At 47.5% G+C, this 13342-nt stretch overlaps 6 protein-coding genes across 6 annotated transcripts; 3 read left to right on the top strand and 3 right to left on the bottom strand.

Moving 5' to 3' along the window:
- Positions 1-95: 95 nt before the first annotated feature.
- FTJAE_12549 (arylsulfatase) lies at positions 96-3366 on the bottom strand (the record flags this gene model as incomplete). The annotated part of the gene is made up of 6 exons (XM_037345606.1): positions 96-109; positions 159-177; positions 525-1263; positions 1620-2221; positions 2276-2595; positions 2643-3366. 6 exons carry the CDS (start codon positions 3364-3366, stop codon positions 96-98), a joined length of 2418 nt encoding a protein of 805 aa, XP_037200422.1.
- Positions 3367-4052: 686 nt separating this feature from the next.
- Positions 4053-5552, top strand: FTJAE_12548 (nicotinamide mononucleotide permease; the record flags this gene model as incomplete). Its single annotated transcript, XM_037345605.1, has 1 exon — positions 4053-5552. The coding sequence occupies one exon, from the start codon at positions 4053-4055 to the stop codon at positions 5550-5552; it is 1500 nt and encodes a 499-aa protein (XP_037200421.1).
- Positions 5553-5716: 164 nt separating this feature from the next.
- On the bottom strand, positions 5717-7748 carry FTJAE_12547 (HOL1 substrate-H+ antiporter; the record flags this gene model as incomplete). Its single annotated transcript, XM_037345604.1, has 7 exons — positions 5717-5843; positions 5892-6731; positions 6784-6976; positions 7029-7084; positions 7136-7258; positions 7329-7672; positions 7725-7748. The coding sequence occupies 7 exons, from the start codon at positions 7746-7748 to the stop codon at positions 5717-5719; spliced, it is 1707 nt and encodes a 568-aa protein (XP_037200420.1).
- A 2057-nt stretch (positions 7749-9805) lies between these two features.
- Positions 9806-10529, top strand: FTJAE_12546 (uncharacterized protein; the record flags this gene model as incomplete). Its single annotated transcript, XM_037345603.1, has 3 exons — positions 9806-9868; positions 9923-10183; positions 10242-10529. The coding sequence occupies 3 exons, from the start codon at positions 9806-9808 to the stop codon at positions 10527-10529; spliced, it is 612 nt and encodes a 203-aa protein (XP_037200419.1).
- Positions 10530-11118: 589 nt separating this feature from the next.
- Positions 11119-11946, top strand: FTJAE_12545 (glycerophosphoryl diester phosphodiesterase; the record flags this gene model as incomplete). Its single annotated transcript, XM_037345602.1, has 1 exon — positions 11119-11946. The coding sequence occupies one exon, from the start codon at positions 11119-11121 to the stop codon at positions 11944-11946; it is 828 nt and encodes a 275-aa protein (XP_037200418.1).
- Positions 11947-12036: 90 nt separating this feature from the next.
- FTJAE_12544 (acetyltransferase GNAT family) lies at positions 12037-12895 on the bottom strand (the record flags this gene model as incomplete). The annotated part of the gene is made up of 4 exons (XM_037345601.1): positions 12037-12369; positions 12429-12668; positions 12735-12786; positions 12834-12895. The coding sequence occupies 4 exons, from the start codon at positions 12893-12895 to the stop codon at positions 12037-12039; spliced, it is 687 nt and encodes a 228-aa protein (XP_037200417.1).
- Between the last annotated feature and the right edge of the window lie 447 nt (positions 12896-13342).

The following is a 13342-nucleotide window of genomic DNA, read 5'->3' as shown; positions in this document are numbered from 1 at the left end:
TATTCTATTAGACCTTCAGACCAGTTGCGTTTCATCCCTGATTTAATATCAGAAGTTTACTACGCCCCGAGGCCGCATAACATAACAGCCCGATCTCAGTGCGTGATTCCTGCGGAAAAGTAGTCATAAAGAGCTAAAAGGGAAGATCAAAGAATCACCTAGAGTTGGTTGAGGTATCTGAAGGATCAAATCAGAGAGTATGGCATGCAATCAGATAATATAGTGACATCGTGTTCTCACCTTGTATGATAAATCTATCTGCAAGCTGCTTATCGTAATATAAACCTTGCCCATTGTGGACCGACAATATTTCGAATCTCAGCGCAAACGCCCACTTTCCATCCTCTCATCACAAATGTATTACCGCCATTACCGCTATCCAAGAAGCAACCATACGAGAGCAATACAAGAGCTGCAGGCTCATACGCTTCAACAAGCTTTATAAAGTCTTTCCCAACAAGACAAATCCACTGTAACGATGCCCTATGTGCCGGGCACCACTCTGATGTCTGCGCTTTTCTCACCAACCACTTCATTAAATCCAGAGCATTCTGGCAGATCTGCTTGGTGACCGGGTCCTCTTCTTCCTCCAGGAACGTCAGAGAATTAAGCATGTGCAGAATGGGATCGAGGGGCCCACGGTCTGGTGGTTCAGCCTCGGTGACATAGAGTATGAGCTCGTGCCGGTCTGGTCGTATGACGCCATATGCGTCCGAAATAGCCCTGACCCCCCTCGTGAGCTTGCAAATGACGAGCAGGTCGCTCAGCATGGTAGAAGGCTCGTTCTTGACCCGCACAAGTTCTTTGACTGAACCTTGGGCATAAGAGTTGATCATCATGAGAATCGAGGCCAGGTGACATACCGGACCGTTATCGACATTAGCGTTCTCTACTGCCTGTCTCATCATCCTCGCGGCGGCTTCAGAGTACTTAACTCCCAGAGAAGCGTAGATATCCCTTCGGATCCGATATCCCGGAACGTTTACCTGTGAGTGGTGGGCAGTATGCGCTTGTTCGAATGAGGATATAGCCAGTATGAGGTTCATGATAACTGGATGATCGAATGCGAGATGAATTACTTGATGCTGGAAAAGGTCCTCTGACCCTCGCTGATGAACAATGGCCTTGTGGGCTATCTGGTGCCAGTGGCATAGCAACTCTCTATCATGTGCGGCCAGGCCTTCTGTAGGAGATGGCGCAATTCGTTGGAAATGAGTGATGTCGATGATTGGCATCAGAGCCTTATCTCGTGGTGACTGCGTCCTGCTACGCGACGAGCTTTCTTGGGCTATGAGGCTACATGTCGAGTCACGACGAATGCACGCTGTACATGGAATTCCTTCGTCGCACTACAGTGTCTATAAGCGATCATTCATCTTGCTCGGTCGATGTGGTTTGTTACCTTGACCTTTCTCCTCTTGCATTGCAGACAGCCAGTCCGTGTCTTTTTATAGGTCATTTCAAAGAGTTTAAATGGAATAGATAGATGATGATTATAATGGAATTTCTACTCTGGGTCGGGCGGTGATAAGGGATTTAGTCCACATTCCCTCAACACCACTGTGGACCTCAATCACGCAATCACGCAATCCATCCCTCAGAACGCGTCTTCCACTAACCCCGTCTCGGCAACATATGTAGCCCAGTGCACAAGCATTTCTTCCAAAATTTCAGGCCTCTCTTTCGATAAATCATGTTGCTCGGCGGGATCACTTTCCACGTCAAATAGCTCCCAATTGTCACCGCCTTGCTTTGCCAACAAAACTGCCTTCCAATTTCCTCTGCGTATGGCGCGATTACCGAACAGCTCCCAGCCATGTATATGATCCTCATCCTGGTGAACGCTTGGATGCTCTTTAGGAGATGAGAGATGGCTGACCCATGATTTTCCTCGGGGGTTGACGACTTGTCGACCTCTGAATGTTTTTCCTGGGTGCTGCACTTGGGCTAGGTCAAGGATGGTGGGCAGTATATCCATTACAGTTGTGAAGGCATGGGAAATAGTCTGCGGAGCTGAAGAGATTGGAGGGAATCGTATAAGGCAAGGACATCGGATGCCGCCCTCGGTTGACCATCCTTTGAAGCCACGAGAAGGCGCAGTAGCAGCGCATGCCCACCGAGAGCCATACCAAACATACGAATTGTGTTTTCCAATATTCTCGAGACTGTTGTCATAGTGTGCAGCGATAAGTTCACCAAGAGTCTTGAATGATGATAAGAGCTAAGTCTCACAGTCAGTATCAACTTCCGGATTGAATGGATGAAGGTGACTCACTGGTGCAGCTTCCAACGTAGAGCCTTCTGCGCCATTATCTGACATGAACAAAATGAAAGTATTGTCAAGTTCACCAGTTGCTTCAAGTGCATCGACGACTCTCCCAATGTTCTGGTCAAGTAGGTCAACCATTGCTGCGTAGACCTCCATTTTCCTCGAAGAGACATCTCGCTCGTGATCAGTGAGGTCTTCCCACTTCACACCAGCTTCAAAGCCAACAGGAGGAGCTGCTTCGACATCAGACGGCACAAGACCTAGCTCTTTTAATTTGGCCAACCTGTCTAGTCTCAGCTGGTCGGGTCCATTGTCGTACTTTCCGCCTGTCTTCGTTAGTCCGGAAGCTTCGTGGCACGAGCTGAGAACTCACTGTATTTTTCTATGACATCTTGTGGCGCCTGCATTGGCCAGTGTGGTGCCGTATAGGCCAAGTATGAAAAGAAAGGCTGCTCCTTTTCCTCTTTGGTTCTGTTGCTCAACATATCAAGCAGCTTATCTGTAAAGAAGTTGGTAGAATAAAAGTCTCCAGGTAAGTCTTTTTTTCTATCCACTGGATTTTGATTCTCCATCCAAAATCCATCCGAGGTCAAGAGCATAGTGTCTTGGTCAGCCTCGAATTGCGGTTCATAGTTGAAGTGGTTTCCACAACCAGGTAAGAAACCAAAACTCTTCTTGAAGCCTCTTGCACTCGGCGACACATCAGGAGTCATTCCCAGATGCCACTTGCCAGACATAAGAGTAAGGTATCCTGCGTCGGAAAGAATCTCAGGCAGAGCAGCCACTTTCCAGTTGAGGTAGCCTTCGTAGCCAGGTTTGTCGACGTAGTCAGGATACTTTCCAGTAAGGTTCTTCTTCATCTCGGCAAATTCAGCCATTTGGCCAAGTCCAGCAATGTGGTTGTCTGTTCCAGAGAGAAGCATGGCTCGCGTAGGCGAGCATGCCTGAGCGGTATGGAAGTTGGTCATCCGTATGCCGTCTTTAGAGAGGCGTTCCAAGACAGGGGTGTCTATCTCGGAGCCATAAGGTTTTACATCACTGAAGCCGAGGTCATCGGCGACGATGATAAGAAAATTGGGTTTTTTGGCGACAACCATGATGGCAGAGGAGAATGTTGAGGATTTCAGGGCGTAGAGGGAGTGGGATGGACTCGACCATGAGAACAAGTAGGTATTTTATATACGTAAGCGATTAACGCACTGTCGCACTCCTACTCGTATCGCGGCGTGGTAGCAGTACCTCATACCAGGGACATCTTCACCTTGAGATATCTGTCAGAGAGTCGGAAGCTGTTGGTTGTAAATGTCATGCTCCATTTGGTACAGTCAGGACAATGCCCCCCACCCACTAACCAACTCCAGGTTTTAGTGTGCCTCGGATGATGCTTCCATTGGTCCCAGTTTCAACATTTCCAAGCACGCAAGATTCACATGTCGATGGCGTTTGACAGATCGAAGCTAGCCCTCGTTCATGATAACGCTAAGCAAGCCAGAAGGACCGGGCTGTCGCTCGGATCATGGCCTCATTGGTTTGTTCGATTCGACTACGCAGCGACTTCCATTGTTACAGGGCATCACAAATTATTTTATTCAGCTACTTTATGAGTTGGGGAAGATGTAAGTGCAATAAACTGGAAGCTGGAGTATTGCGAAATGCCGCATCTAGATTGCGAGATGGAAACGCGGCTGTTATAAAAATTATTTATTATGTAGTCTCTGTCATGTACCATCAATGATTCAACGCCCACAACTACCTTGATCTCTCAATTACAACCTGAAGCATGATGATCGAAAAGGAGCCACTTCCATCAACTGTAGATGACTACAGTTCGGGTCGAGACAATGAAATCAATGGTCCTGAGCAGAATACCATTATTGATTGGTCTGAAGCCGAAGAGCGGGTTCTCGTTCGCAAGCTGGATCTTCTTATCATGCCTCTGCTTATCGCGGGCTTCTTCGTTTTGCAGCTCGACCGCGGCAACATCGGCAACGCCCTTACAGACTTCTTCCTCCCTGAAGTCGGCATCACTCAATTCCAGTTCAACATTGGGAACCAACTCCTCAGTCTGGGAATTGTGCTACTAGAGCTGCCGAGCAATCTTGTTCTCTATCGCTTAGGTCCTCAGAAGTGGATTAGCTGCCAGATCTTTTGCTGGGGCTTGGTCGCCACCTTTCAAGCATTCATCAAAGGCAAAGGCGTCGGTGCATATTATGCTACTAGACTGTTACTCGGCCTTTTGGAAGCCGGTTTCATTCCTGCCGGCTTGTACACCCTGACACAGTGGTACAAACGCAATGAGACTAGCAGACGCTTCACTGCCTTCTTCCTTGGCAACATGATTGCTTCGGCCGCAAGTGGTCTTATTGCCTATGGCATCCTCCAGATGAGAGGTATAGCTGGATTGTCTGGTTGGCAGTGGATGTTCCTCCTCGAGGGAATCATCACAATAGTGATCGGTGTTGTTTTCGCCTTTCTCATGCCAAACTCTCCCGCAAACCCGTCAAACATCTTCGGTCACTTATACTTTACACCGCAGGAGATCCACATCCTCACCAACCGTGTTAACCTTGACAATCCTAGCCAAGGTCCAAGACACAAATATGTCAAGTGGGTTGACATCAAAGCCGCCTTTTCCAGGTGGTGTATTTACCCGCAGCTGACTGTCTCCTTCTGCTGCATTGCCATTATCTCACCACTCGGAACATATCAACCGTCCATCATTGCAAGTTATGGCTATGACCGCCTTCAAGCAAATGCACTATCATCTGTTGGCGGTTGGATTGTCATTGTCCTAAATCTATCGTTCGGATGGATTGCGGATAAAACTCAGAGGCGAGGCTTCTTGATTCTTCTCGCTACAGTTCTGAGTTTCGCATTCTGTCTCGCGACTAGACAACTGGCGACAAGCACCAATAGCGATCTCAAATACGGCATTCTTACCTGTACCACGCTCTGGGGATCTGTTGCTCACCCGTTGAACGGTTCCTGGCTTGCTGTCAACATTCGTAATCCTGCAGAGCGGTCCATCACCATGGCTCTCCTTATCATGACTGCCAATGCGGCTGGTCTGGCAGGTGCTCAGATTTTCCAGGCCCACGATGCGCCACTATATAGGACAGGATTTACGGTCATCCTCACCCTGGCATCTATCGCCCTGGTATTCGCGATCGTGTCTAACGCGCAGTATCTATGGCTTAATAAGAAGCTTGCGGCAAAGAGACAGTCAGAAGAGGAACAAGTTGAAGCGGCAAGCGAATCTGATAAATGGCGGTTCTCGGTTTAGACAGTTTGCTGTTTGTAATGTCAACTTATCCTTGGGGTTACAGTCAGGGGTAGTCAACGCTAAGGGATTTAAAAGGGATTGTATACAGAGCTTAATGTCTGTTACTTGTTATTACTAGGTAAATATAATGACTGTCAAATAATAGTTTAAGGTCTGTTAAAAGACTAGAGCCTATGTACACTGCTGTTCTTAGTCCAACGACGGAATGTCTTGCCGTAGTAGTAGAACACAACACCAAACAAACACCAGAGGAAAACTAAGCTTCCATTGGTCATGATAGGTGCGATAAATCTGCAAGAATTAGTAACTGTTAAATCAAGAAACAAGTAAATAACTTACCCAGCCTTCTCGCTCCATGGAGTAATGAATTTACTAAAGCCGTAGCCCCAAACATTCTTGTTAACTGTGATGCTAACAAATAAGCTGCCAGCAACAGGCTTGTAACTGTCAACAGCATACGTGCTCGAGATGCTGGGGAGGGCTGCAACTTGAATGCCGGCGCAAGAATATCCAATGAGCACAATGACTTCCCATGGCCATTGGTTCTCATATCCAACCGAGACAATGATGTTGCCAAGGTACATAATAAGAACGAATGGGATCATGGCAACCAACCTCATCTCTGGCTCACGGATACCGTTGTTCCTCGCAGTGAGCTTGGCAGCCACCCAGTCAGACAGAGGACCGCCAGTGGCAAGACCGATCAAAGCTCCGGCGAAGATAGCAAAGTTGGTAAAGCCGATGGTCTGCGTAGAGAAGTTGTAAGGTGGCGCGGCAAGAACTTGGCTCTGGGTTAGATTAATAGTGAGGAATGACGAGCAGCTCCAAGAGACGACGAAGCTGGCAAATTGGACAATGGGAAATGCGAACAGTTTCCAAGGAATCCACAGGTCCAAAAGGATAGCCTTGAAAGGATGTGGGTTGGGTTGGAAGAACCGGAACTGCCACTTTGCAGGCTTTCCCCGCCCGAGATACGGATCCCGTGCAGCCGTCTCGCTTGTTGATAGATCAGCAAATCCTTCCGGGGCTGTTCCCTCTTTTTCAGTGCTGGTGGCGTGCTCCGTTATGCCATCACTACCAGGTCTAGAGGCCTCAGTGTGGCTGGCATTGGCCGAACCCTCGACCTTCTCGTTCGCTCCGGATTCCTCGATGATCTCGTTCGGGTGAGGGCGGTGCCACCTGTTGCTGTTAGTTGTGGTTCAGCGTGTTGAAGGAGATTCTAAAGACGAACTTGGTCTCTGGGAACAAAAAGATGGTATAGAGCAACACAACTGCACCTAGGGCCACATTGAACCACCAGAAGTTGCGCCAGCCAACGTTGAGAGCCATGGACCCGCCGACAATGGGGCCAATCATCAACGATCCCATGTATACGACCCAGTATAACGTGTTCCACTTGCCTCTGTCATGTAAGAAGAAGATGTCTAGCATGCAATTAGATATGAACACCTTAACATGTTCAGCATGACGGCTTACCAGCAGTGACGGCGGGTTGGATTGACTCTGCAGGACCAGCGCCAATACCATTCAGCCTGTATCATAGTCAGAAAATGTTCTGTAAACTGTTGCTAGTCAAAACGTACACACAAGCTCCCATGAAGCTTCCATAAGTCTGCGCACGAGCTCTCCAAATCATAGAGGCCAGGCAGATCAAGTTGGACGCAATGTAAACCGGTCGCCTGCCAAATGAGGTGCTTAATGGAACCCTGTTGACAGTTCTTAGTGATTCGCTCCAGCTTGAAAAATGCCGTCCCGACTTGGGTGTTAGGGACTTACCATATGAAGTTACTGAAACCAAGAACCAAGATACAGACTCCGGTGAACTGCACAGCATCCGCGAGAGTGCAATGAAACGCTTCAATGTAGTCTCCGAACATGGGCGCAAGAGACAGTGGCCCAAAGCCCTGGAAGAATGAGGTCATACTGGCTCCAATGATAGCTAGCATTTTCCACTTGAGTGACCAGTTGAGGGGGTCTGCTGGATCGTCTGAGGGTTGTGGAATGAGGACGCGATTGGACCCCGAGCGATCCTTGACAAAATGATGCGAGGCAACATCTCTCATAATCTCCGTGCCAGGGAGAATCTCCGTATGAAGCTCCGCCTCAATGGCATGGATCTCCTGCGATCATCATTAGCATTCAGGCTGCGATGAGCTTTTGTCAATGATCTACCTCGTTATTGGAATTCATCTCCATGGTGATCCCGCTGTCCTCGTTCTCTTGCAGCTATGTCGATGAAGTTTTAAACAGCAGCTAGATTTCCTGGCACGCTGTATTTAACATCTACTCACATATATGCAAGCACTGCATACTAAATAAGGAAGCGATGTAACTGCCGATGCTTTTACCGACATTCAGAGCTACTTTCCCCTCACGACTCACCTCGACGTGAGCTAGGGATCTCCCATTTAAGATAACCTTGGCTATAGCAAGCCAACCAGGTGTAATCGGCTCCTGATCTTGGGTGATCTATGATGCCGGTAATCCGTGTGAGGGAGGACTCTTCCCCGCACCCTGGCTCCCCATGGGGAAGCATGGGTGATGCCCACCAATCGTGGGGAGACTCCAACTCGTCCCGCGTGGTCGAGACCCTCACATTGGCTACTGGTGTGCCACCCGGCAAATCGGCATGATAGTGCAATTTTTGGTGTATGGTTTGTAAATGATCGGTCATTAAGCGAGAGGGTTAGTACCGGTAGTGCTGTTGCTGGACTTGCTAGCCAATTTGCTGGTATGCAGGTGGATCGCAGAATAATACGCACACCAAAGCTCTCTCACCATAGTAAGACAGGGCTGCTGACATAAATAAGCAGGTCATTTTTAGCCCTCAACTCCACGATACATTTCTGTCAGCCTCTTTGTGCGTGCGTATTATTGTGCGACCCACCTGGTAATTATGGCAGCTGCCAGCATTTAACGTGGTGCTGACGAATAAAGTTTATTTTCACGCCCTCATTTCCAAGGACACTCCTCCATTGTAGCCCCTGGAATGAGGAGTAGCTAAGACAGTGTGTGCTCAACGAATGGCTAAAAAGCTTGACTGGAAAGTATTTCCGTACATACAGAGTACGTAGCAGGAAGATCAGCATACACCCCTGGCACATTGCAGGTCATAAGGTCTTACCGGCCAACACCTTTAATAATAAGCATGTCATCCTCATATGCAGTGAGTCTCGATCTGATCTCTACTCTGCATCTTTTCTTCTTACAGATAGCGCAGTTTGTCTTTATTTAAGAATCTAAGTAGAAGGACTGTGGTGCTTGATATATTATTTTTCTACAGCGGATGCCGCACGTCATGTCACTACATATAATCAGAGGTTTATCATTTCCTGAATTTAGATCTAGGCGGGCTATGTAAAGCAGGTCTAGATCTCTGCCATCCCTTAATAAAATCTTCACTTAGCAGGACTAGGTATACACTCCGTTACTGGCTCATTTGCCCAGCTTCTCGTCGTTATCAAGACGACACCAGTAGAACAGTCAGCCAATGGGGTTCTGTCTTATTGCGTTTCCTTTACCTGCCTGGATTTAGCTGAAGTCGGGGGTTCCTTTGCTTTTCCTTATTTATTTTACTTATAGTATGAATTGTATTATTGCTCTCCTATCATGAGATATCTCAAGCAGTACTATTCATTAGTGCTTTCTTGTATGTTATGCTGTTGGCTTTGGGTTCTGATTGGAACCGGTTTCTGACGTTAGTCTTTCTATCATAGATAATAAACAATAACTAAAAGATAAAGAACTGCGTACGTCTGATGTTGTCCCTGGCTTTTAATATCTGACTGGAGAGTCGTGCCAACGTGAGGATTTATAGTCATCATCCTTAACTTGTCTTTAAAAAATCGATTGTAGCATATTTCAGATATTAATTTCTTTTTCAAAGTGCGTAGTATGGCTTCCTTTCAGGTACATACTCTTCCAATAATCCATACACCACAATGGCCCAGATCAATTCATACTTCATCAGGTCCAGGTTAGCTGGAAATAATCAATTCGTTCTATTATTCCCGTGATATCAGTTAGTAATCTTCTGATAAGAGGGGAAGCGGGTCTGGGGAGCCGGGACCGAGGCGCCGGCTGATGTGCACGGCTAATGAGGGAGGATATTGAGCCTCAGGCATCATTTAATTTTCTCCTATCCGTCATCAAGCAAGGACAACTTCACTTCTCAACTGCCTCTATCTTATCCAGTCTCACACCGACTTGCACCCTGAAGACTCAACAGAGACAGGTCGCGCGACGCCAACAAAATGTCTTCTCTAACGCATACGCCAAATGGCAAATCTACAATTGACGCCAAGGCGCTGTTGGGTGTATGCTTTGAGCACCTTGTATCTTTGAAGATGAAGCTGACATTTACAACATAGGCATACCTCAAACAATTACAGTCAAAGCCACTGAGGACAAAGATGCTTACTCAGGGCTCGTTGTCAGCCTTGACGGAGATTGTAGCATCGTGGTTTGCCTATGGGCTCCCAGGCCATGGCCCAACAATTACTGCCCGTGTCCCCCAAATGGCGTTTTATGGTGCGTGTATCGCAGCACCGCTGACCCACTTCCTCAACACGACTCTGCAACGAAGTCTCCCAGGACGAGTAGTCTTGCAAAACCTCATCACTATGCTCTTGGTATGATATGATCATGTCGCCAACAACAACTGTCAGCTACTTACCTTACTTGTCACAGTTCTTCCCCATTCAAAATACTGTTTATCTTGCATCAATGGCCGTCATTGCTGGCGCGCGTACAACTGAACAGGCTCGAGCTGCAGTTCGCGCCGGTTTGGTACCCATGACAAAAGCTATGTGCGCTATGCACCCGGTCTTGATTACCATTGCAACCTTGTTTGTACCAAAGGAGGCTTGGGCTCCTTTCTTCAGCTTGGTTGGGTTCTGTCTTGGAACTTTCTTCAACACCATGGCGAAGAAGAGGAGAGTTGCTGCCGCCGCCGCCGCTTCCAAGAAGGAATCCTAAGCCTTGAGTACCATATGGATCTAGATTTGTGTTACTGAGGACTTTTTCGCTTCTTGCGTTATGCTCGCATTTAAAATACAATAGAGCGTCATTTAGTATATAGCATCTATGCCGCTTTTCTTTCTCTACCAAGACTTGATGACTATTGCCGTGACAGGACTTACATTTGCGATCATTCCGAGAGGTCTTTAAGTCTAAAATTTAGATCTTGGGGACCTGTCGCTTATTGCATTGTGTAGTGCAGGTAGTTTTCCTGTTTCGTCATTCAACTGTAGTCATGGTTCCTGGTGTGATTCGCAACAGGACAAGCCGCTTAGTCGACATGAACATGACATATCAGAGGGACTGAAGGACGAATATATCAACAGGGAATCACATGTCATAGCTTGAGCGGTTAAGGGAAACTTTAACAGGCCAGAGTCAGTTTTGTTTGGTCTACATGGATCCACCACGACTACAACAGCACAAAGTTAGATAGCAAGCCACCAATAAAGAACCATTTGCATTCCTTTCACGACCTCACCGACTTCTTGCGTATGAGATCTCATTTGACTGATTAAAAAAGTCTGATGAGAGAGAAGCAGCAGAAATGGACTATTCCGAATATTTCGCTGATCCCCATCGCCAGTGTGCAATCGTCGCCCATCGTGGCTTATGGAATGAAGCTCCTGAGAACAGCTTGCTTTCCGTCCGACGAGCCATTGAAGCTGGCTACAATATTGTTGAGATAGACGTACGCCGTACTGCTGATGGAGAATTCGTACTGCTTCACGATATGAGCCTGGATCGAATGACTGGAGTTGACAGGAAGCCGGAGGAGTTGACTTTGGGAGAACTGATATCGCTTCCACTCAGGAACCGTGATGGAGGCCCAAACAATCCATTTACGGAGGAGAAGCTGCCCAGCTTACGCGACGTCTTTGACCTCACCCGCGATAAGATTTACATCCACCTCGACATCAAGCATCGGCATGTCATCCCGGAAGTGCTGGCGTATGCACGGAAGATGGGTGTCGACAAGCAAGTGGATTTCTGGGCCGATTTGAAGACTAAAGATGATCTAGCTTGGATCAAAGCAAATATCACCATACATGACGCTCCATTCATCGCACGCACTCATCTCGAGCATGATGACTGGCAACAACAGGTCAAGCTTGCTCTCGAGCTGAAGCCTTTAATCTGCGAAGCCTCGTTTCGGGACATCTCACAGGTCGATGCAATAAAGCGGCACTTCCATGAGGCAGGAATCAATCTCTGGGTCAACACTCTCGATAGTGTCGCCTCTTCAGGCTTCACTGACAGCGCTGCCTTGGACAACCCTGAAGCGGTCTGGGGTCGGTTGCTCCGGGCCGGTTTCTCCGCGATCCAGACTGATGAGATGGCGGCACTGCGATCTTTCCTGGATACCCTGAAATGAAGAACAGAAGTCAGATAAATACAAGATTTGGCTATGCAGTATCGAACAGCTATTTCCCACGTCGTGTTGTCATTTATATATATTTGAGGTCTATCTCCCGCTGGATGGCTCAGCATGGGGTTCCCTTATCATCGTGAATAACTTGATCGCATCGCCGTCATCATCACAAATCATTTCTTTTTGGAACTTGAACCCCAGACGCCCGTAAATGGCGACGTTGGGGACGTCGCGACTTGACTCCAAGTAGCATCTCATGTCTTTAGCGTCGGCCTCGTCAGTGACGGCTTTCATCAATTTGGCACCGACTCCTTTGCCTTGAGCCTCAGGAACAACAACCATGATATTTAGAAAGTAGTAACCCCGAGGGTCCTTCCACAGAGCTGATTGGGCACTGGCTTGGGCATCCTTCCATATATAATAACGCTGGTCTTGATCAGAAACTCCTTGTGTTTAGTCAGATGATCAGATCTTGAGCAACATACCTTGACATTTAATCCTCCTCGACCATACCACAGATTCATGCGTACTTGTCCAAAGTAAAGTTTCCAGCTCTCGAACCAGTCATTCCATGTTGGCGGCTGATCTGCTGGTTGGGGACGTAGCCACATCGCTACGCCGAGCACTTTATCACTGTTTTCTTCTTTGGCAACGTGAAAGATTCCATTGCGCATTCCCCACCTCATTCGAATGGCGAGAGATTCAAAATTCCGCTGGCGGTCAAACTTGCACAAGCGTCAGCATTAGGAACCTCTGTAAGAGCTTTTATCCGACGGATGTTCTTCACTCACTTTCGCTTGGTCATAAACCCACACGTTATATGGATCTCCAACAAAGGCTTGCCTGTTGAGTCAACAACTATAGAACTAACCGTTATATGTCCTACTTACTGTACTGCCTCTACTGCCCCAGGAATGTCTGCCTCTGTGAGGTCGGTTATATAAATCCCCATGTCGAGAATTAGCTACTAATAGACTGGCAGGGTATTGGTAGATTTGTGAAATATAGTAATATCTTTTTCACTCGGATCGAAAGGTCCAACGGCTGGAGAAATGTGCTTTGTATTAAAAAGAATCGAGAAGAGTTATTCTTGGTTTCCCGTCTTCGAATAAAGGTTCGCCGGTTTCAGCTCACACGAGGCCCAGAATGAGATTGAGGCGGGGCTAACTTATTACCCCTCACGGTCTTTCTTCAGATGGAAACTCTGTGGTGGCTTATCTCGGATTAAGCTTAGTTGGAAATTCATGGCTTGTCGAAAGTGGAGAGATGCTTGACCCCGCCAATCGCATTCCGTTGTCGTTATCTCTCTCGCATACACTTTCCAAACACAGTAACTCGCAGCGTCTCGACTCGGACTTGGACAAGGAGGCAGAGGTATCTTGGTACCTTGTCCTCGACT

This window comes from Fusarium tjaetaba (genome assembly GCF_013396195.1).
Source record: "Fusarium tjaetaba strain NRRL 66243 chromosome Unknown NRRL66243_c0000344, whole genome shotgun sequence".
Taxonomy (NCBI): Eukaryota; Fungi; Ascomycota; class Sordariomycetes; order Hypocreales; family Nectriaceae; genus Fusarium; species Fusarium tjaetaba.
This window is presented reverse-complemented; position numbering and strand designations above follow the sequence as displayed.